A 23,631-nucleotide genomic window follows, 5' to 3' on the forward strand; every position below is an offset into this window, starting at 1 on the left:
ATACTATGAAAATGGGCATTTTCAAAAATGTCAGTGTGCTTAAATAGGTGAACTTTCATTTTATAAATCTGTTCATATACAGTAGCTCATTGCCATATGTCAGATTAAAGGGATTAAAAGACTTAAGTCAAAGATAATTGTTTTATTGAAAATAAAAGCACTTTAATGAAGAGTGACCATACAAGTAGCTATACAACTAATAACTGGTTTCAGTGAATATAATAAACAAGATAAATACAAAGAAAACATGTCTTTTGCCAATTCAGACTAATCCACCAACATTTGAAGAGATGCAATCATTTATTTGCATTTAATGTCATTGCCATGATGTTCACTACAAGTTTGCCTAAAAGTCCCTTTTGCTTCTTTTGAAGGACTAAGCAAAAGGAGAAAAGGATGGGGTTGTTTTGGCGATGGAGATTAAGGCAGAGGGGGGCTTTTTGTCATTTGTGCGAGACAAGCCATTCATCCATCCCCCGTTCAGAGCCCAAAAAAAGGCTGGTCCCAGAAATTAGCAGTTTCAGCTCAGCAGCAAAGGCGTCGGGCTGTGAAGGAACAGAGAAATTGACTAATTAGCAATGCGCACTAAAACTTGACGGTTCTCTCCATAACGCGCACAGAGAAAGGGAGGCAAGACTCGCTTTTTCTCCTCTCCTCTTTTTCCATAGATGTTTGAAATCGCAGTCATTTACGCTCGACAGTTTTACAATAGCCTTGAGCCATAATTTTGCGAGTCTCTCCAGCATCCATACCCCTGCGCGGTCTCTCTCCACCGGCCATGCGCGTCCGTTTCTCTCCCCGACCGTGGATTTCCTATTACTCTCGTTACGACTCACTGAGCCCCAGGCCCAAGGATAATGATGTGTTGTTTCTTGGTAGCATAATTTGTCACACGTATATTTCTTCTTCTTCTTCATCTTCTTCGCTTGCAGAAAGCACACAGCTCCTCTCACACTCACACACTCACTTCTTTTTAATTCAAAGGAAACATAAATGATCAGAGGAACAAATGAATGGGGATCAATGATTAGTATTCTGATCCATCGATCATAGACTTTTAAAAGAAAGGATCGCACAAAGAAGAACAAAGAAAGTGCATTGAAGGACCCGAAGCATTACTTTTCTTGAGTCAGGTAAGTTTTCGGATACCTACTAACATCATTTAGCACTGGTGCGCACGGTGCGCAAATGGTGCGAAAGTTGTTTCTTCTCCGCGATGCGTTCGCGTTCTCGCACAAATACCGTCATAAGGATTACATGTGTTGCGTTTCCTCGGATTGCCGACAAAAGCGATGCGCAATCGCACATCTATGTTTACGATGATGGTTGCGGGAGACAAACTAATTGCTTTTGTATCGCATATCTGGGGAATGTGTACATGTATCTATCCGTTGTGAGGGGGGGTGTGTGTGTGTTCGTGTGGCCAGATATAACAGTATAGCTTGCACAGATGCGAGTTTGTAGCCTATATTATGTAGCAGATAGCTTCTCCCAGTTTGTTTAATCCGCAGCCTCCGTATGATTTGATGCGCTCACGAATGCATGAATGAGATGCATATGCCTTTATAATGCAAAATCATCTGATGCATGCATGAGATCCGCATAAGATATGCATATGCCTTTATACTACAAATCAATCTGGTCAAAAAAACGCATATGGATGTGCAATGTGTTAGGTGAGAAATGCAGTGTGGTGCACCAATGGCATTCTTTACTCATAGGAGGTGTGCGCAGCCCCGGAGTCATGTCCAGATCGGGTGACCGAACCTCCACGTTTGACCCGACTCACAGCGACACTCTGCTGCACGGTCTCAACCTGCTGTGGAGGAAGCAGCTCTTCTGCGATGTGACTCTGACCGCGCAGGGACAGCAGTTCCAGTGCCATAAAGCGGTGCTGGCGTCCTGCTCGCAGTATTTCAGGTCTCTGTTCTCCACACACATGCTCAACAGAGAAGATGGGCTGGCAGCGAAGGACCAAGGAAGCAGCGGCACTCCATCCTCCTCCCCGGATGACAAGCTCCTGCCTAGCCCGCGCTCCACCACCATCAACAACCTGGTGCTGCAAGGCTGTTCCTCCATCGGTCTGCGCTTGGTGCTGGAGTACCTGTACACCGCCAACGTAACCCTCTCCCTGGACACGGTGGAGGAGGTGCTCTCCGTCAGCAAGATCCTTAACATACCCCAGATCACCAAGCTCAGTGTGCAGTTCCTCAACGACCAGATCTCGGTGCAGAACTACAAGCAGATCTGCAAGATTGCAGCCCTGCATGGACTAGACGAGACCAAGAAGCTCGCCAACAAGTACCTGGTGGAGGACGTTCTCCTCCTGAACTTTGAGGAGATGTGCGCCATGCTGGACGCCCTGCCTCCTCCCGTGGAGTCGGAGCTGGCTCTCTTTCAGATGTCAGTGTTGTGGTTGGAGCATGACCGGGAGACCAGGATGCACTACGCTCCAGACTTGATGAAGCGCCTGCGGTTCGCCCTTATCCCGGCCCCGGAGCTGGTGGAGAGGGTGCAGTCGGTGGAGTTTATGAGGAGTGACCCAGTGTGCCAGAAGCTGCTACTAGATGCCATGAACTACCACTTGATGCCCTTTAGACAGCACTGCAGACAGACCACGGCCAGCAGGTAGGAGCCTTTTCCTAATGTCAATTTTATCAAAATCTTTTATACAGATATTAGGTCTTCTATAACTGCTGAATGTCAGCAATGTTGACAATCCCCTTATATTAAATTTTGAGAAGTGTTAAATCTCTTTTTGAACATATAAATATTAGTCATGGGGGAAATTTAGATATAGGCCTGTTTAGATGCTGTTGACTGAATAATAAAATGCGATTAGACATGATGTCTATTATAACATAAGTAAATCCTCGTATTTTCTAAGTTTAGTCTATTTGTGGACAGGGTGTTGTTGTAGCATCCCAGCAGCTTTGAGATGTGATGTGGGAAGAGGGGAGAAAACAGGGGACTAAGAAAAGTCTTGTCTGTTTTGTTTTTATCCTATAGCTTGTATATGTTAGATATGGGTGTATAAATGTATAGTACAATACAATGCCATACACGTGAAGCCCAGACACTATTAAGCTACAGTACTTAAGACTTTTGATAGGTGTCAGTAAATGTAGATCATTCTGTTTGTTGAAGACCACAAATGGTACAGTGTTTACATGTTTTATAGTTAACACAGCATTTTGCTTTTGTAAATTGTAAGATTTGCTTTTGTTGGAATATCTGATCCTTAGTTGTTCAGAGTTTCCACGTGTTGCCTTATCTGTGGGATCCTCTTTCTACTCCTCATAGTGTTGTTTCAGGGTTGATTAATTTCAGCACTGTTGCAAGCTTGCATACTGCAGACATTATTGCAGTCTGCAGATGGGATCATTAGCAGGAATAGGTGATTGTGGAATAAACTGGAATCAGTCAATGAAGAATACGCGAGTGAGAGAGTTATCTTTTTCATCATAGATCAGATATTATCAGATATTATTTAAATGTCTCTATTTTTTTATTTATTTATTTATTCATTTTTAAAGGGAAATTAAGATCTTTGGAAAGTCATTTTGCAAAAGGCTTTGGGCACATTACTAATACATACTGTATATAATTACGTATTTGCTAATATAATTAGATTAACTCTAATTGGCAATGATTTGATCATCACTTGTCACATCATTGTGTATCAGATCTGTTCCGTTTTACCAGTGTTTATAACATTTCCAGAGCACAATCCATGAACTTGAAGTGGAATGTGAATTAAAAGAAATCAGTACACAGAATTATTCTACAGAACTAGGTGAAATTGTCAAGATTCGTACAACTTTTTTAAATTTGGCTAATTCATATTATATCATGCGACTGCACTCGTTTGAATTGCTACGACTTTCACTACAGCCAATGACGTCGCTGGACATCGTTTCCATCTAATACGTGACAATTACTTGCTTATGTCACACACAACAGCTTCCTATCATGTTTACACACTCTACTGATTGGTTAAGTTTAGATAAGGGGTTTGGGTAAAGGCATAATATTAATCAGTATGTCCTTAACGCCTCGTGCACAGAACTCGCGCTTACTTCCGCATTAGACAACCGGGAGTTTGCACGTGATGAAGTCGTACGAGTTTTTGCGAAAAACATTGTGCGAGACCATACGAAATCACCAAGTCATAAATGATGAACCCATTTTCATGAGACTGGGTTGAGTTTTTATTAAATTGGTTTAATTTAATTCATAATAATTTGGATCTATGCATATCTTTTTGTTCATGAATGCAGCAAGTGATTTAAATATGTTTAAGCACTATTAGGGTGAATAAACAGATGTCAGGTGATTTCATTGTTGACTGTAGTCACATGTAAGGATTTGGCAAATAGGATGAGAACACATAAAGGAAGAAATTTAGCTAGACCTTTCAAGACCTGTCTGGATCTTAGCATGACCTTAATCCCAACTATAGCTGCTAATTTTGTTAGCATAACACTTAGTAAAAGAGGGCCTTTACAGATAACATTTAAAGAGAAAATCAACATATGCAGAAGTTAAATGTAAATTAACAAAAAATGTGACCAAGTGCAAAGACTGACATTGCAAGATTCACATTGTCACCACGCCGATGTAAAATGAGTTTTAGAGCTTGTGTACCCCAGCTGAACAGTTCTAAATGAACGTATGTTCCAAAAATGCGACCAAATGAAAAAATTATGCACAATGTTGCCTATCCAATTTAAAGTAATGTGTTCAGTACAAGTGAAGCTCAATCGACAGCATTTGTGGCATAATGTTGATAATAATTTTGACTCATCCCACATTTATTTAAAAATAAGCAAAAGGCGCGGTTACAGTCAGCCATTTACAATGGAAGTGAATGGGGCTAGTCCATAAACATTAAAATACACACTGTTTCAGGGGGCCTGGGTAGCTCAGTGAGTTTTGACGCTGCTACCACCCCTGGAGTCATGAGTTCGAATCCAGGGTGTGCTGAGTGACTCCAGCCAGGTCTCCTAAGCAACCAAATTGGCCCGGTTGCTAGGGAGGGTACAGTCACATGGGGTAACCTCCTCATGGTCATGATTAGTGGTTCTCATTCTCAATGGGGCGCGTGGTAAGTTGTGTGTGGATTGCGGAGAGTAGCATGAGTCTCCACATGCTGTGAGTCTCCACGGTGTCATGCACAACGAGCCACGTGATAAGATGCGGGGATTGACTGTCTCAGAAGCGGAGGCAACTGAGACTTGTCCTCTGCCACCCGGATTGAGGTGAGTAACCGCACCACCACGAGGACCTACTAAGAAGTGGGAATTGGGCATTCCAAATTGGGAGAAAAGGGGATAAAAAAAAAAAAAATGTAAAAAAAAATACACACTGTTTCAAAAGTATAGTCAAAAGACGTAAACATTATAGGTGTTGACATTATTTTAGGATGATACAGTGTCTTACTGGATTTATTAGCATTCCATCGTCATGACAACAAAGTTGTAATATAGGATAGAACTTTATACTGATAAGGTTAGTAAGCGTTTTTATTACACTGAAATCATGTTAACATTTATAATGTTTACATCTAGTGGCTATACTTTTGAAACAGTGTGTATTTTAATGTTTATGGACTGGCCCCATTTACTTCCATTATAAGCACCCTACTGTGACTGCGATTCTGCTTTTTTTAATAAACAGGGGACAAGTCTAACTAATTTTTTGTGGTAATGATCATTAGGACACAAATGCTGTCGACTGAGCTTAACTTGTATTGAACCCGGAATATTCCTTCATCTTTTCTTTTCTTTTTTTTTTTAGCTGGTGTAGCACAACTGAGTGTGTTATCAGATTATGTTTCACACTCATAAGTGATATAGACTCTTAGATCATGTTTGTATTAATTAGTACAGTCTACAGTAACCTGTAGCATTGCTATATAGTTCTATATATAGTACAGTAAATATACTTCTAAATATAGTAATAGTACACTATTGCTGTACTGTGTAAATCGAAGTACAAGAACCGATACAAAACAATTAATCAGGGCCATCATCGCAGTGGAAGATAATAGATTCTACCACTGAATCAAGCAAACAAATCAACTGAAGTATTTCTCATTTTTGTTTGGTTGTAGGGAATGTTAGAGTCATAGAACAGCAACATCATCCAATGTTCTTTGCCTGGAACAAGCTTGCTAACTCGCTCTCTATGTTTGAACATGTTTTACCCTGTTGTGGCATCTCATTCAAAATATGCAATCGCTATGCACTAATAGAGGTTAATAGCAGAATTGTTAATGAACCTGTTTTTCTGTTACACAGGATTCGTTCAAACAAACGGATGCTCCTGTTGGTCGGGGGCCTCCCTCCGGGGCCCGACCGCCTTCCTAGTAATCTCGTTCAATACTACGATGATGAAAAGAAGACATGGAAGATCCTCACAAGTGAGTACTTTGCTATGCTCTTGTACAGCCCTTTATTTTCCATAGGAAGAACCCTTCCTGTGCTCGGTTGTGTTCCATAGCAGAACAGAATAGAGCGAGAGCTTCCTGAGACACAGGAGGTAATGATGTATCACTATCACTTTTAATGTAACTTTTTAATCAGAGCGTGACCGCCTTCACACCATTGTGGAGCCATAACGCCTGGATTCGCTTGTGCTTTTTCCCCTCTGTCTTTTTGCATAAGCATGCAGGCAAGATTAATTTTAATCTAACGATCTTGTGAAGATTCATTATCGGGAGATGACACATATTCTTATCAAACTGCTTTATTAGGGCAAAATGTTCTCGTAAGTGCATTTGTCTTTGCAGCAGCAGGGAAGGTTTGTATGCAGCCAATAATGTGTCATGTGTTTTGGTATAACAAATTAGAATCAGAATTCCTAGAAGGACTGAAATGGTTGCAGTAGAGTTCAATTGTACAGTATATGAATCATGAGTAGTGATGTCATTATTAGAAAAAACATGAAAAGTTACATGGTGTTATAATTGTGTAATCTAGGAATGGAATCTGTTCATTTTTGCATTCTTGAATCATATTTGTTTTGTGGTGATCAAGTACAGCATTAAAGGAATATACTGGGTTTAATACAAGTTAAGCTCAATCAACAGCCTTTGTGATATAATGTTATTACCAGAAAAATGTATTCCAATTTGTCCTTCCTTTTCTATAAAAAAAATAAATAAATAAAAATAAATAAAAAAATCTAGGTAACAGTGAGGCAATTAATTTGGGCCAATCCGTAAATGTTAAAATACTCACTGTTTCAAAAGTATAGCACAAGACTAAAAAAAATATATGTGTGTTAACATGATTTTAGTGTGATAAAATCGCTTACTAACCTTTTCTGTGCAAAGTCATATTCAATTTTATCTCACTTGTTATAAATGCTTTATAACATTTATTTTACATTAGTATGTAACCTATAGAAATGGATCTTATTGTAAAATGGACATTTGGGCATTTTATGGTTTTGATTAAAATAAGTATGAATTAGTGTATTTATTAAGCATTTATAACATGTAAGTTAAAATGCTCACTGTTTGACAAGTACTGGATAAAAGTTGCCCTTTTTATACATGTTGCTATAACTTTGTTGCCATGACAATGTAAGGTCGATGACAAAACACTAGAACTTCATCTGCCTAGAACATTAGTTTGCCGCAAAAATTACAATTTACAATTCAAATAATACAAGTTTTAACAGAAGAATGAATGTGTTTTTATAATATTATAAGCATCACATTGCTACCGTTAACCCCTCCAAAATTCACTCCATTTAATTCCATTGTAACATTGTCCTCACTGTTACCTTGATTTTTGCTTCTTCTTTTTTTTTTAAAGAAGGGACAAGTTGAATACATTTTTGTGGTAATCAACATTATGCAAATTTTGACATATATTAACTGTATAGATCTATAAAATTAAAGCAGATCGCATAGCTCAAATAGTTTGGTTTCAGGGAATTTTATGAGAAATGTTTAAGTTGATATTGGTAGATAGTCTCCATTGTGATAATAAAGCAATCTCATTTTTTCTTGTGGGAATAGCTTGCAATGTTTAAGGTCATTTACATATTTGAAATATCAAGTCAAGTCATTTTTATTTGTATAGCGCCTTTCACAACACACATCGTTTCAAAGCAGCTTTACAGAAAATTAGACTTTAACAGAAAATGAAAGTGTAATAACTATAACTAGTCATCATTGTGTAGTTTGATTAAATATGATTGTAAATTGTGTATAAAAATAAATAATTAAATAATAATTGTATTTATAACCCCAGTGAGCAAACTGAAGGCTCCATAAGATGTTGGTTAATAGAGAAATAGTTAATAGTTCCCCTCTGGCTAAACAAAATGAATATAATGCCAATATTAGTTATTTGTGTGCAGTGCAGGTCATGGTTTAAAATTAATGGTATTAAAGTGTTAAGGGTCAGTGTTTAAACAAATATTTAGTATGAACTGTGAGATTAATGACTAATGTCTTTGAAGTCCATCCTGGATTAACTGCAGAAGTTCACATAGATGCAGTGTCCTTAATTAATTGGCTGATGAAGGCTTTTGATAGCAGTTAATTGATAGTTTATGTATTCCATTTTAAGAGTGTAGTCCATCAGTAAACAAAGGAGATGCAAGCAGATAGAAATGATGAGGTGCATCACAGTTCAACCGGCTGGTCATTTTGGTGAGGTCTTTCCTAAATCCAAGGTTCAGGCAGTGGCATATGAAGTATCCCATTTCTTATGGTTGGAGTTGGCATCAGTTCATCCTCTGAAGTCCATCGTAATCTGTATGTTTGCTGACTTTGGCATCGTGGCAAATCTGAGCACAATCTGAGATATTGTTGAGATCTCTTCTGAAACTCTAGAGGACACACATGTGAGATTGCTGTGGTCTTTTTCTCAGGAGAAAATCTGAGAAGTAGGAAAATTAAGAAAAAGTCTCTGTTTGCTCTCCATTTAATGTCAATGCTGTCTTGTAGAAACAGTTGAGATATTAAAGAGATCTCATAGAAGATCTCATAAGAGATCTCATGATTGTTCATTTCATTTGCATATTTCCTTAAAATAATTTGTACATTCGTAGAATGTATCAGAGTCAAAAGTAAAAGCCTTTATTACAGTTAAGCTTTTATTTTGTTTATTTATTATTGTCTGTTCATTTCAGCTAGCCTGTAGTCGCTCATTGCTAGAGTTTACGGTTTGTAGTCAGATGGTTAAAACAGCTTTCTAATGTATGAAACTGTTAGAACTAGTCCAGAATCAGTCACTTACTGTCTGTAGATGATTCTGTGTCTGTTGAAATTTGTTGTTTATGACAAGCACCAGGTGGCTTGTGGGATAGCAATAGTCTGCTCAGTCAAAATGTACATGCTGTTTGTTCTTCTAAATCTAAATCATAGCAGGTAATGTTTTGAAGACAAGAGTCTTGCAAAGAGCAAACATTATGAAAATGCCATTTGAATGCCTCATCTGTCTTTTAAAACAATGTAAACTGAGTTAAATCCTGAATTAAGCCTTTTGAAGCTTAATATAACATGCAAAATATTTTTGTTATTCAGCAAAGAGCTTTGAAAAAGTGTTGATTCTAGTTTCTGTTCCTTTCCAAGACTAAACAAGGACACACACGGGAATGCATTAGTTTGGTGTCACGGATATAAAAATGCGTTCAGTCAACCAATGACTGCCTCACAGAGGTTTGAGACCTACAAAGACACCTCACATGCCAAAACCTGTTTGTAAGCCTTTGCCAGCACACATAGCATGCATTAATGAATTACATCTGGATCTATATAACTTACACTCATAAGGTCATAGTGTAATGTCCTTTATTTCTGCCTCAGACATCGAGTCTCAAATGGCCCATGGCCAAGCGAAGCGACCAAACTGCAAAATCATCCTGTGAGCACACCAGCAGCCCCTTGATGTCATTTGGGGTGTGCAGGTTATTAACATTCAATCATAACTTTGCAATGAGCCGAAACCCAAGGGGGGGGGGGGGGGGGGTTAACGGAGACTGATTAAAACCCTCATCAGCACTATTTAGGATGGTTTTCATGACTGCATTTCTGCACAATGGAGAGACTGCCTCCTACTGCACCCAAAGTGCACTGTTGTCCAGGAAAATTACATGACACAATACAGAGCTGACATTTCTATTATTTGTGACTTCTGTCATTGAGTTGTGGTTGTGACTATTCCATATTATATGTTAAGTTCTGTACTAAGTAAATAGCTAATATAGAGTCCTTTAAAGGGATAATTCACCCAAAAATAAAAAAATTGGTTAGATTGACAGACAGGTTTAATAGATCAATAATTTACATCCGCAAAATGTGAATGACTTGCCTAGGTTTGGATTATAATCTCTAGGAAATTTCAGGTTTAAAAACGAATAGGGTAAATGCCACAAAAACATATCCAGGTCGCATTCAGGTCAGAAATCATATTTTGCATAAAGAATTGAAGCCTATTGTCAGGACAATTAAGATTTATTTGCATTGTGATATTATAAAAAAATACTGTAATACAATAACAAATTAACAATGATAAATTAAAATCAATACTATGATGTATACTGTAAATACTTCAATTTAAACAACATTTTGTCATATTATGGTAATGAGAATAAAGTTTGTTAGAATTAATGTAATGATGTAACTTTGAGAGAGAAAAAAGTGCTTAATCGTCATGAAAATAATGTGAAATTAATATTTTGGGGCCCAGATTTGACAAAGAGATTCACCCCAATATATTGTTATAAACAGTAAAACTATGGTGACCCAGAGGTGCACAGCACAACAAAATTAGCAAAACAAATAAAATTTGAAAACACAACATAAACCACAGCACAACGAAATAAACAACACAATGAAATAAAGCCTCAACACATGAAAATTAAGCCACAACACAACAAAATTCAGCCACAAAACAATGAATTAAAACCATAGCAGTACAGAACAGCCACAACACAATGAAATAAAGCCTCAACAGAACAGAAGTAAGCCACAACACAACAAAAAAGGCCACAACACAATTAAATAAAGCCACAACACATGACAATTAAGCCACAACACAAAAACAAAAAAAGCCACAACACAACAAATTTAAGCCGCAACACTACGGAACAGCCACAACACAATTAAATAAAGCCACAACACAATGAAATAAAGCCTCAAAACATGAAAATTAAGCCACAACACAACAAAAAAGCCACAACACAATGAAATAAAGTCACAACACAATGAAATTAAGCCACAACACAATGAAATAAAGCCTCAACAGAACAAAAAAGCCACAACACAATGAAATAAAGCCACAACACAATGAAATAAAGCCACAACACAACAAAAAAGCCACAACACAATGAAATAAAGCCACAACACAATGAAATAAAGCCACAACACAACAAAAAAGCCACAACACAATGAAATTAAGCCACAACACAACGAAATAAAGCCACAACACAACAAAATTAAGCCACAACACAACAAAAAAGCCACAACACAATGAAATTAAGCCACAACACAAAGAAATTAAGCCACAACACAATGAAATTAAGCCACAACACAACAAAAAAGTCACAACACAATGAAATAAAGCCACAACACAATGAAATAAAGCCACAACACAATTAAATTAAGCCACAACACAACAATATTAAGCCACAACACAATGAAATAAAGCCACAACACAACAATATTAAGCCACAACACAATGAAATAAAGCCACAACACAATGAAATAAAGCCACAACACAACAATATTAAGCCACAACACAATGAAATAAAGCCACAACACAATGAAATAAAGCCACAACACAATGAAATAAAGCCACAACACAACAATATTAAGCCACAACACAATGGAAAAACCACAACACAACAATATTAAGCCACAACATAACAAAAAAGCCACAACACAATGAAATAAAGCCACAACACAACAATATTAAGCCACAACACAATGGAAAAGCCACAACACAACAATATTAAGCCACAACATAACAAAAAAGTCACAACACAATGAAATAAAGCCACAACACAATGGAAAAGCCACAACACAAAATTAAGCCACAACACAACAAAAAAAGCCACAACACAATGAAATAAAGCCACAACACAATGGAAAAGCCACAACACAACAAAATTAAGCCACAAAACGATGGAAAATCCACAACACAATGAAATAAAGCCACAACACATCAAAATTAAGCCACAACACAATGAAATAAAGCCACAACACAATGGAAAAGCCACAACACAACAAAATTAAGCCACAATACAACAATATTAAGCCACAACACAATGAAATAAGCCACAACACAATAATATTAAGCCACAACACAATGGAAAAGCCACAACACAGCAATATTAAGCCACAACATAACAAAAAAGCCACAACACATCAAAATTAAGCCACAACACAATGAAATAAAGCCACAACACAATGAAATAAAGCCACAACACAACAAAATTAAGCCACAATACAACAATATTAAGCCACAACACAATGAAATAAGCCACAACACAATAATATTAAGCCACAACACAATGGAAAAGCCACAACACAGCAATATTAAGCCACAACATAACAAAAAAGCCACAACACAACGAAATTAAGCCACAACACAACAACAAAAAAGCCACAACACAACAAATTTAACCCGCAACACTACGGAACAGCCAAAACACAATAAAATTAAGCCACAACACAATGAAATTAAGCCACAACACAATGAAATTAAGCCACAACACAATGAAATTAAGCCACAACATACCAAAAAAAAAACATAACACAATGAAATAAATCCACAACACATCAAAATTAAGCCACAACACAATGGAAAATCCACTACACAATGAAATAAAACCATAACACAACAAAATTAAGCCACAACATAACAAATAATTCAAAGCACAATAAAATTAAGCCACAACACACAAAATTAAGCCACAATATAAGAAAAAACTACTGAGCCTTTTCTGCTAATTTTGTTGAGTTGCGGCTTAATTTAAATGTGTTCTGGCTTAATTTCTTTGTGCTGTGGTTTAATTTTGTTTTGTTTTCAGCTTTTATTTGCTTTGTTACTTTTGCTGTATTGTGCCAAAAAAAAAAAAAAAAAGCCACAACACATGGCTTTTTTTTCAGCCATTGTAAAAAAAAAACAAAAAAAAAAACTCCAGAACTTTGTTCAGTAGGAATATGATTTCAACCATTTCACAGTCTAAATGTACTAAATCACTATGATACTGTGTGTTACCCTGTGATTTGATATAGCCCCTTGACAAAAAGCTGAATTTCAGTAGATTTGTGCTTTTAAGAAAAAAGTCATCAACTTTATTTGTCTTCACAGTTGACAGGCTTCTTTTCAGTCAGTTTAGCAATATGTATTTGATGCATCTGTTTAATTGTGTAGGTCAGGCTTAAAAACAATAACAAGGCCTAGACTGTGACTTCTTAATCATTTGAATCATCTTGCAACAACCACCTATCATCTTCTACACTGTGTCTGCTGGAGCAAGTGTTATATCTGCAGCAGATATTTACTACGTATCTTGGCTCCAGACACCAGAGAGGTCGAATAATTTGTTCAATGAAAGTTAGATCAGTGTGAATCATTCAGATTTGTGTGCAGTGAGACGATGGAGGTGGAATGGAGCTGTTACAATCCTGATCCATCCTCAATGGAAAGGCCCCAGCACGTCACTCGCAAACTGGAGCTAGATTGCATTGGAAAGCGAGATTCAAGGCTGTCTAATTTTAAAGCAACTGTGATCCATCAGGCAGCAGATATGTGACAGAGGAAATGAATGATGCAGGTAGACAGGTGGCTCTTAGAGTACGACTGATTTACGCTGCACAGGCTCCGGATGGAGATTTATGGGGTGAACATGATCGTGTTCATTATGACTGTCACCTACGGCCATTTCTCTCTATTTCAACTGGGGGTCACATTTGCAGGAGGCAAAGAATTAGAGGAGATGGAGACAAGAAGGACTATTGCTGGAACACTGGCTGTTTATCAAAGATCTCCTGCAGACCTGCACCAGGGACTGTGTATACTACAGAGGAAACATTGGAAGTTGAAAGGAGAAAATGCATTTGATTGGATTCCCAGTGATTTTTGAAGTCAGATTCTTCAAAATATGTTTTTTTTTAATGGCCGATGCCGAAATTTAAAGAGCAGGGTCGCTGAAGACCAATATAATGTCAATATTTAATAGAGGCACTCTGGAATACTTGATTCTGATTGGCTGATCGCAACATTCTGCAGTCAAATATTGTTGTGTATTGACCACTAAACTGTATAATTATCACAGGCAGCAGATTTCCTACATGTATATTTGTGTATTTATGTCTCTGGTACCACTTATCACATTATTACCTCAGATAAATATTATGTCTATTTATTTACTAAATTATTAGTAAGTAGTTGTGTAAAAGTGGGATAATATACAGTCAGCTGGTTATACTTACAAAACAAACCAACTCAGGGTGATACAAGACATCCGCTTTGCATCTGGGTTTATACTGCGACAATGACTAGCTGACCACATCAGACTTACATATTTGCATGCAATATCAAATGACATGAACGTTTATCATCTGATATGATATTCTAAATGATAATGGTTTAGCTCTATTGTCTTCTTTTTGTCGGCTGGGCTGGCTGCTGGAGTATGACTATTACTGGAGCATTAGACTCATTTGTTTTTGTCTTTGTGTTGTAGTAATGCCATACAACAGTGCCCATCACTGTGTGGTCGAGGTGGAAAACTTCCTTCTTTTACTGGGTGGAGAAGACCAGTGGAACCCTAATGGTAAAAACACAAATAAATGTAATGTCTCTTAATGTCTTTTTATTGGAAAATAAAACTCAATCATGAGCTGATTTGTGATATGCATTATGCAGCAGTTTTGAAGGTAACACTTTACAATAAGATTCCATTTGTTAACATTAGTTAATGCATTAGGTGTCATGGACAAACAATTAAATATATATATTTTACAGCATTAATTAATCTTTGTTAATGTTAGTTAACAAAATACAATTGATTATTCATTGTTAGTTCATGTTAGTCATAGTGCATTAATTAATGTTACCATATACAATTTTGATTTAAAAAATGTATTAGTGTATGTTGAAATTAATATGAACAAAGATTAATAAATGCTGTAAAGTAATGTTCATTGTTAGTTCATATTAACTAATGCTAATCCTCGTCACACTCCTCCCCTGCCTGATTCAGGCCGGGGCACCACCGGTCTGACTAACTCCCCCCCATCTCTGGTGGGAAGACGCTGCCCTTCCGGCCGTTCTGTTAGCCGGTGGTCCACCCCGCCTCCTGTGAACCTGGGGGGGAGAGGCGAGGGGAGGCGTGGGGAGAGGGAAAGGGTGAGCGGAGACACAGAGAAAGAGAGAGGAGAAAGAAGAACTTGTTCACTGGCTCCCGGACGAGCTGTCGACAGGTCCTCAACCACTCCTCCGCCCTCTGATGGACACCAGCTCGCACCTCCCCTGGCGGACGGCAGCGAGTCCTCCGGCCCCTGGCGGATGGAACCGCTCCTCCCTTTCTCGGCAGACGGCTGTGGTTCCTCCGGCTCTCGGCGGCCGGCAGCGTCCCCTCCGTCCCCAGGCAGACGGCCGCGGCTGCTCCCCTGGCGGATGGCAGCAGTGAGGACTCTGCGACAGTGCATCCCTCCTCCCTCCCGGGTTTCGGCACCACTGTAACAGTATAAGGACGGGCAAGGAGGAGGCGGGAACCGGCTGAATAGTAAACATATACTTTAATGGTAAACTTAAAACAAACATAAACAAACGTGCAGCACGGCCGCGTGTGTCTCTTTTTCTCGAACTGGCGTCTCCGGCCACCCCTTTATCTCGCTCTCCTGCTGATCAGCTGAATCAGCACTGGCCGTGCTCCATCACGGCCCGGCCACGCCCTCCTCCTCATCACAGTACCATAAAAGTGCATACTGTAAAAGCAGTCCATATGACTTATGCACTATATTCCAAGTCTTCTAAAGCCACTTGATATCTTTGTGTGAAAAACAGTCTGAAATTTAAGACATATGGCTTCAGAAGATTTGGAATTTACAGTAGTTACAACCCCAATTCCAAAAAAATTGGGACAGTATGGAAAATGCTAATAAAAATAAATACGAGTGATTTGGAAGTTATATTCACCGTGTGCCATATTGAAAGTACAACAACACATTATTTTATGTTTTACTTTGTGAATTTCATTCATTTTTGAAAATATACACTCATTTTATATCAGATGATTGCAACACACTCCAAAAAAGTTGGGACAGTCGAGTGTTTACCACTGTGTAACATCACCAGTTCTTCTAATAACACTTATTAAAAGTTTGGGAACTGAAGACGCAAGTTTAAGTTTAGCAAGTGGAATTTTCCCCGATTCATTCATTATGCAGTTCTTCAGCTGCGCAGTTGTACAGGGGCTTTGTTGCCGTATTTTTGCGCTTCATAATGTGCCACACATTCTCAATTGGAGACAGATCAGAACTGCAGGCAGGCCAATCTAGCACCCGCACTCTCTGATTACACAGCCATGCTCTTGTAATCCGGGCAGTATGTGGTTTGACATTGTCATGCTGAAAAACCACTTCTGAATGCCTGTGATCTCCAATGCCTCAGACGTTACTGTCTTAAAATCCATAATTTGTCTGTAATGGATATCAAGACATGGGCTCAGGAATACTTCGGTAAACCTTTGTCAGTCAATGCCATTCACTGCTGCATCCACAGATGCAAGTTAATTCTTTACTATGCAAAGCAGAAGCCATACATCAACACTGTCCAGAAGTGCCACCAACTTCTCTGGGCTCGGTCTCATCTGAGATGGAAAGTAAAAAAGTAGAATCGTGTTTTGTGGTCTGACTAGATTACAAGTGCATGGCTATGTAATCAGAGAGTGCGGGTGCTAGACTGGCCTGCCTGCAGTCCTGATCTGTCTCCAATTGAGAATGTGTGGCGCATTATGAAGCGCACAATATGATAACGAAGGCCCCATACAATTGAGCAGCTGAAGACATACATAATGGATGAATGGGGGAAAATTCTGCTTGCTAAACTTAAAAAACGTGTGTCTTCAGTGCCCAAACACTCAATAAGTGTTATTAGAAGAAATGGTGATGTTATACACAGTGGTAAACACTTCGACTGTCCCAACTTTTTTGGAGCGTGTTGCAATCATCTGATTTGAAATGCATGTCACACATTCACATTTTGTGTTTTGAGGAAGAGAGGAAGTCATATGGGTTTGGAACAACTTTCCTTTTATTTTAAATGTTCTTTATTGTCATGACATCACCAACTGATTTATGCTAAAAGCATAAGATAATGCTAAATCCACAGCAGAACTAATACCTGTATCATCTTTGCAGGCAAGCACAGCACTAACTTTGTAAGTCGGTATGATCCCAGATTCAATAGCTGGATACAACTACTACCCATGCAGGAAAGGTATGATGCCATCTGTCTTTTAAAATGATTTATTATTCATAAAATAATAAGAGCTCTTCATAACATGAGCTGAAAATATGACCATAATTATTTCTTAAGCCTACATGATGAATTCGCTCCTGGCTGCTGTGGGCTTATTTGCTGTAAACAGACTCTACATTGACTGATTCTAAGAAGAGATCTGTTCATCTTGTCTTTGTTTCAGGAGAGCGAGTTTCTTCGCGTGCTGCCTGGATAAGCACTTGTATGTTGTTGGGGGAAGGAACGAGACAGGTTATCTGTCTAGCGTTGAAGCCTACAACCTTGAGACAAACGAATGGAATTATGTTTCGTCTCTTCCTAAGCCGTTGGCTGCACACGCAGGGGCTGTGCACAATGGGAAAATATACATCTCAGGTTTGTCTATAGACCTCATCCAAACAGTGAATTAGTCAAAGTGTCTGAGACTTTACTAACAGGTGACATTGAAGTGATGGAATCTGAAAGGGTTTGGCTATGAATATCCACTAAGAGCAAAGTTGAACGTAGTCCAATTGCAGTTATCACAATGTGAATTTTAAACCACTGCCCCCAGTGGCCGAAGCTGGAAGTGTTGCTGAACGTATTGGGCAGGTGTGAGTGCCAGATTCTGGGTGAAATGTCCAGAGAGTGGTGCCAAAAGTGTGTTCTATTTTTAGTTGTAAATGATGTAATACAGTCAACAAGCCTGCATATTTTATTAACTCTACCCGCTAATCCAAACCCCAACCCTAAACCTAACCGTCAGTGGAGAAAAAATGTAATTTTAGAGTGAAAATGCAACCTCCACAACCTACTTCCTGGTTCCGAAAGGAAACCAGAACCAGTGTCTCTTAGCGCTAGAGAGAAATGTGATAACACTTGAATTGATGCAAAAATGTCAGATGGGGGAAGGCGCTTTAATTAAGCAAAACTGGGTCAATTTCAGGGTACTTGAACTTTCGGAAGCAACATGTCAATTTTCTGCATGATCATGTTTTTTTTATTTTTTATTCTAGATCAGGTTTACAACACATTTTATTTCAAGTCAAAGATAAAGATATATATTTACAAAGATACAGTAAACATTTTGTTTGTTCTTTGTAATAACGTGCACCAAAGAATCGTGCACAATAAGACAAGAACATGTATTAATAAAGAAGGGTCAATTTTGATTTCATGTTGACTTTGTTTTTTTGTAAACCTCTGAATTCTCATTAGAAATGTTGTCATATTGTCCTCATGTTGACACCAGGGACAGAAATTAAGAGGAGCTCTGTGCAAAAATGCCACCAAAAATGACAAAATACCCCCAGAATTCAAAATGTGGTGATACAAAATGCCCTCGTAATGCATTCTTAAGTTTTTTATTTGTAACATCTGAAATAGTTCTTAACATTCTATTACGGTCCTATTTAAACATATTATGGCATAAAAATGCACTAAAAATTTTTTTTTAAGATTCATGCATTTTAATTTCTTAATAAAATTCCATCCAAATGAAGTGAGTTATTTTAATTAAATAACATTTAAAAAAGTTTTATTAATTTATATTTCTTAAACATTACACAATTCAGTTTGATGGAATTTTGTTATGAAATTGAAATGCGTAAATCTTAAAAATAGGCTAAAATATGTTTTTTGAGTGAATCAATTCTTAGGGTAAGAGGTAATAAATTCTCAATCTTCAGAATTTGTATTAATAAATTATTACAATTAGCATATTTGATATAAATGGACAAGACCCAGATTGTTTTAAATGGTTGGAAAAAAATATGCTCTCATAAATGTTAAAAAATGCCCCTGAAAATCAAATCCAAGGAGCAAATATTGACCCTTAATGTAAAACTTAATTTCTAACAGGGACTAAAACCAAAATGTTTTTCGTTTCAATTTGTTCTGAGCAAAAACTGTAGCCTCCTTTCCAAATGATTACCGGTTAGAACAAAATAAAAGAACGTTCTTTTTATAATGACAGTACTCTGCTCTACGGGGTGGGTGAAATAACAATTGCAGCGTTGCCAGATCTCACAAGAGAAGCAAGCAATCTGGTCAAAATAAGACACTTGCCCCAAAATACATTTTTTTATTATTTTATTTTTTTATTTAGCACAATAGAAATCGTAACAAGCATACAGTTAATTAACAGTTAAGTAACATTTTTATTAAAGATCTGCCTTCGAGTCAAAGCCCGGCAGCATCAAATCTGTATTTATGCATCATATCTAACAATAATTCAGTGAAGACTTATTAAACTTAAAACAACTGATAAAAGTACTTTTTACATCTAATAATGTTTTCCTTGGATCTAAATTAGCCGTGCCTGTATAGTATGTAGTAATTGTACATGGATGTTAAAAAGGTCTTCATTTACAGAATACAACATCCACAACAGGTAATTAGGGAAAGAAATGTGTGATGCAGCAGTTTCCTTCAGGTTCAAAGCACATGTTTAATATTTTCTGGCAACATGAATTGGTGTAGTTCCAAAAATAAACTGTGATAAACCCTCTGGCCTTTAGTTTCATGAAACAATTATCGGAACAAAATTAACCGGTTATAACCAGTTTCCAGCATTTAAATAGAAAGTTTTCATTCCGGAACAATTGAAAATCACTTTGTTTTTGTTTTCGGTTACGTTTTGCTTAAAATTTTGTTCATTTTCGGTTTCCATTTTTGTTCCTTGAACCGTTTTTAGTCCCTGATTTCTAAAACTAGCATTTTTTATGTTTTCAGGTGGGGTTCACAATGGAGAATATGTGTCTTGGCTTTATTGCTACGACCCTGTGATGGACGTATGGGCTCGGAAACAGGACATGAACACTAAGAGAGCCATACACGCCCTCGCAGGCATGAACGACCGCCTTTATGCTATTGGCGGCAACCATTTAAAGGGTAATTTCAAAAGCAGTATGCCAAATCTCAGTTGTAGGGACAGTTGTCTGACCATGTAAACAGTACAACCATAATCAGTATAGTTTTTGTATATTAAATACATTGTTAAAATTAATGATTAGATTCAGATGTTGCTAAAGTAACACTTTGCAAACTAACATCCCTCTTCAGAGTACTTTCAAGCTTAGCATATACACTTGGAGTTTTCCATTGACTTCTTACTTGTGGATGTAGGATTCTCTCATCTGGATGTGATGCTGGTTGAATGTTACGACCCTAAAGCGGATCAGTGGAACATTCTGCAAATGCCCATCTTGGAGGGACGCAGCGGACCTGGATGTGCTGTACTTGATGACAGTATTTACTTAGTGGGGGGCTACAGCTGGAGCATGGTAAACTACATTTGGAGCATTTCATACTTAAAAAAAAAAAAAAAAGTCCTTTAAAGAAATAGTTCACCCAAAAATGAAAATTCTCTCATCATTTACTCGCCCTCATGCCATCCCAGATGTGTGACTTTCTTTCTTCTGCAGAACACAAATTAAGATATTTAGAAGAATATCTCAGCTCTGTGGGTCCATACAATACAAGTGAATGGGTGCCACAATTTTGAAGCGCCAAAAATCACATAAAGGCAGCATAAAAGTAATCCATATGACTCCAGTGGTTAAATCCATGTCTTCTGAATTGATATGATAGGTGTGGGTGAGAAACAGATCTATATTTAAGTCCAGTTCTGCTAGAAATTCTTTGTGGGTAAATTCTTGGTTGGTTCCCCCGTTGACTCATCCAGTGGCACGAGTTTGGGTTGGGACTGTTAGTTTGACTAATGGAAGACGAAGAGTATTCAGGAAACATTTTTACAATTCCGTTTGGTGATGCTAGAAATTACACACTGCACCTTTAAAGAAAATCTTTCAGCATTGTTAAACTCCTGCAGTAGCCCCTGTGATTTAACACTCTGGTAGCAAAACATTATCTCAATACAATACAAGTTGGGATCTGATAAAGATTAAGAATTTAATCCAAAGATTTAAGATCCCACTGGATATACTGTAATGCAGGATGTTGTTTGTTAGTGGTGTCTAAGACCAAACATACTTTTCTTTTTTTTTTTTATCATTTTAAGAAAAGAAAAAACCTATTGAAATTTGCTCAAGTATTGAATAAAATATTATAGACAGAAACTCATCAAAAACTCTCTTTTTCAGGGGGCGTATAAGTCATCTACCATTTGTTACAGTCCAGAGAAAGGCACTTGGACAGAAATGGAAGGAGAGGTGGCAGAACCTTTAGCTGGGCCGGCCTGTGCTACGGTCATACTGCAAGCCTGTTTACCATTTAACAAATAACTGGATAGAACGGCGAAGAATGCAGCCAAGTAGAAGAAAGCGCTGTTGGGATGTAAAGTCCACCGCTAAACAAAAATGAATGAGAGGACTCTCTCTGAGAAACGCCTGCAGCTTTTGAACAGGAGGTGATGAGGTGCACAGATTATTATTTTTTTACTGGTCGGACAAGAGCACTTTGTTTCTTTCATACCTAAAAGTTTAAACTGATGTAAATCATCAACTTTACATATTTGATGCACACATGTGTTGACATTCAACTGCTCATACTCAATCCATTTTTAATCGTAAATGTTTTCGCTTAACTTGACATTGGCACACATACTTTTTCAAATCGATGTAGCTTCCATATGTACTTTGTATTTTGTGGAAACCGGTGATGAAAGAGACAATGTTGATTTGGGTTGACAAAGGACTTTTCATGTTTTTTCCAAGCAAAAATCACAATTCTGTGTGCACTGTAGAGTAGATATCAGCTATTTAATATATATCACACAATGTCTGCTTATTAGATATTGTCGCCATACTTAAGTGGCACATTGTTATTTGTATAGATGAAAGAAGATTAAATGTCAATTATTTAAAAAAAGAAAAAACAAATCATGCCAGACAACACAGACACAGCATTGATTGATTATTGGTTGAACAATCATTATATTATTTACTGAGCCATGTGTTATATATTCATGGCGTGGAGTGGAAAGCTTATTGTATTATACTGTGGGTAAATATTTGCTTTGTTCATGTTGTTTACCTGTTCATATCTCACAGTGCCTATTTTTAGCACTAGGGTGCTCTATTTCATAAAACGTCTCATAATAACAGCCTTACTAAAAATCAACCATTTTAAATTGAGTCAAAATCATATAAATTATTGGACTGATTGGTTTCTCCGAGGCGTGATAAGAAATCTGAATATGTTGCACTGATATTTGTCGGCCCTTTTGATGAGGAAAGGGAATGTTGTTGTTTTTTTCATTCTTGTTAATAATTGCTTGCAGTGGAACATTTTGTGCTCATGGGATTTATTCTCAAATCCTGTTATGTTCTTTACATTTTAGTCTATGAAAATAAAACTGAATTTCTGGATCAGTAATGTATCTGTCTGAGCTTCACCCACAAAAGCGCAATATCTCAATGATACATTTTTAGGTGCACTTTATGTGCAACACATGTATTATTACAGCTGCGCCATTTTAATTATGACTTCCTTGTTTTACTACAATGTTGTAATGTCTGATTTTCTGATCTGATAAAATGTTAAACATTGTGTTTGGATTTATTTTAAAATCTTAAGTACAAACTTCTTGAAAGCCTTTAGAAGAGGCACATTATTTTTCAGATAGAGAAGCAGAATATTTGTATTTTTTATTTTTAAAGTGACAGTTATCAGTCACCATATGCAACAGTATGTCTAGTACCTTTTTTGATACTTCCTTCCTTCCTTTCTTCCTTCCCTCATTCATTCATTCATTCAGCCTTGGTGTCAATTTGAAGGCAAAACCGCATGGCTAATTCACCATGGGTTCCCACAGGAATTTCCTTTGGGTTTTCATAATGGAGAAAAAGTCAACGGTAGCTTCGAAATTCACTTTATTACCTTATTTTACTCATAATTCCAAACCTGCCAATATAAAAACCCATAGGAAAATCCCAAGGGAATGGCTTGAAAATGCTAATTCTCTAGTGCTTTTTTGGACTACAACAAAAAAGCCCAAGACAGACCATTTGTATTAAACTAAATGGGAGCATTTGAAGCACCCAATATGGCGGATGTCCCACCTTACAGGTAAAAGAGCCAATCACCTTGTAGATGCAGACATTGCCTGTCAGTAAGATTTGAAAACGCACATGCACATTAGCGGGACCAGCCTGACAAATAGTGTTTTTTTTGTTTTGTTTTTTGTTTTAAG

General features: G+C 37.5%; 1 protein-coding gene across 2 annotated transcripts; it reads left to right on the forward strand.

The window, feature by feature from the left end:
* The first annotated feature begins 407 nt into the window (after window positions 1-407).
* LOC127434427 (kelch-like protein 14) lies at window positions 408-22,918 on the forward strand. Of its 2 annotated transcripts, XM_051687175.1 has the most exons (9): window positions 408-1,133; window positions 1,722-2,628; window positions 6,303-6,424; window positions 14,719-14,808; window positions 17,399-17,477; window positions 17,683-17,873; window positions 20,211-20,369; window positions 20,604-20,761; window positions 21,581-22,918. In XM_051687175.1, the coding sequence occupies exons 2-9, from the start codon at window positions 1,745-1,747 to the stop codon at window positions 21,719-21,721; spliced, it is 1,824 nt and encodes a 607-aa protein (XP_051543135.1). In that variant the 5' UTR covers window positions 408-1,133; window positions 1,722-1,744; the 3' UTR covers window positions 21,722-22,918. The 2 variants fall into 2 exon arrangements, with proteins under 2 accessions (XP_051543135.1, XP_051543134.1); XM_051687174.1 differs by having other exon boundaries at window positions 408-2,628.
* Window positions 22,919-23,631: the final 713 nt, after the last annotated feature.

The sequence above is a fragment of the Myxocyprinus asiaticus genome, chromosome 44 (genome assembly GCF_019703515.2).
Source record: "Myxocyprinus asiaticus isolate MX2 ecotype Aquarium Trade chromosome 44, UBuf_Myxa_2, whole genome shotgun sequence".
In the NCBI taxonomy this organism is placed as follows: Eukaryota; Metazoa; Chordata; class Actinopteri; order Cypriniformes; family Catostomidae; genus Myxocyprinus; species Myxocyprinus asiaticus.

Bases quoted from the DNA above. Each gene is read 5' to 3' on its own strand.
- LOC127434427 (XM_051687174.1), top strand. From the start codon at position 1,610: ATGCATATGCCTTTATACTACAAATCAATCTGGTCAAAAAAACGCATA. The intron at 2,629-6,302 runs GTAGGAGCCTTT...TCTGTTACACAG, and splicing joins AGACAGACCACGGCCAGCAG to GATTCGTTCAAACAAACGGA. The intron at 6,425-14,718 runs GTGAGTACTTTG...TTTGTGTTGTAG, and splicing joins GACATGGAAGATCCTCACAA to TAATGCCATACAACAGTGCC.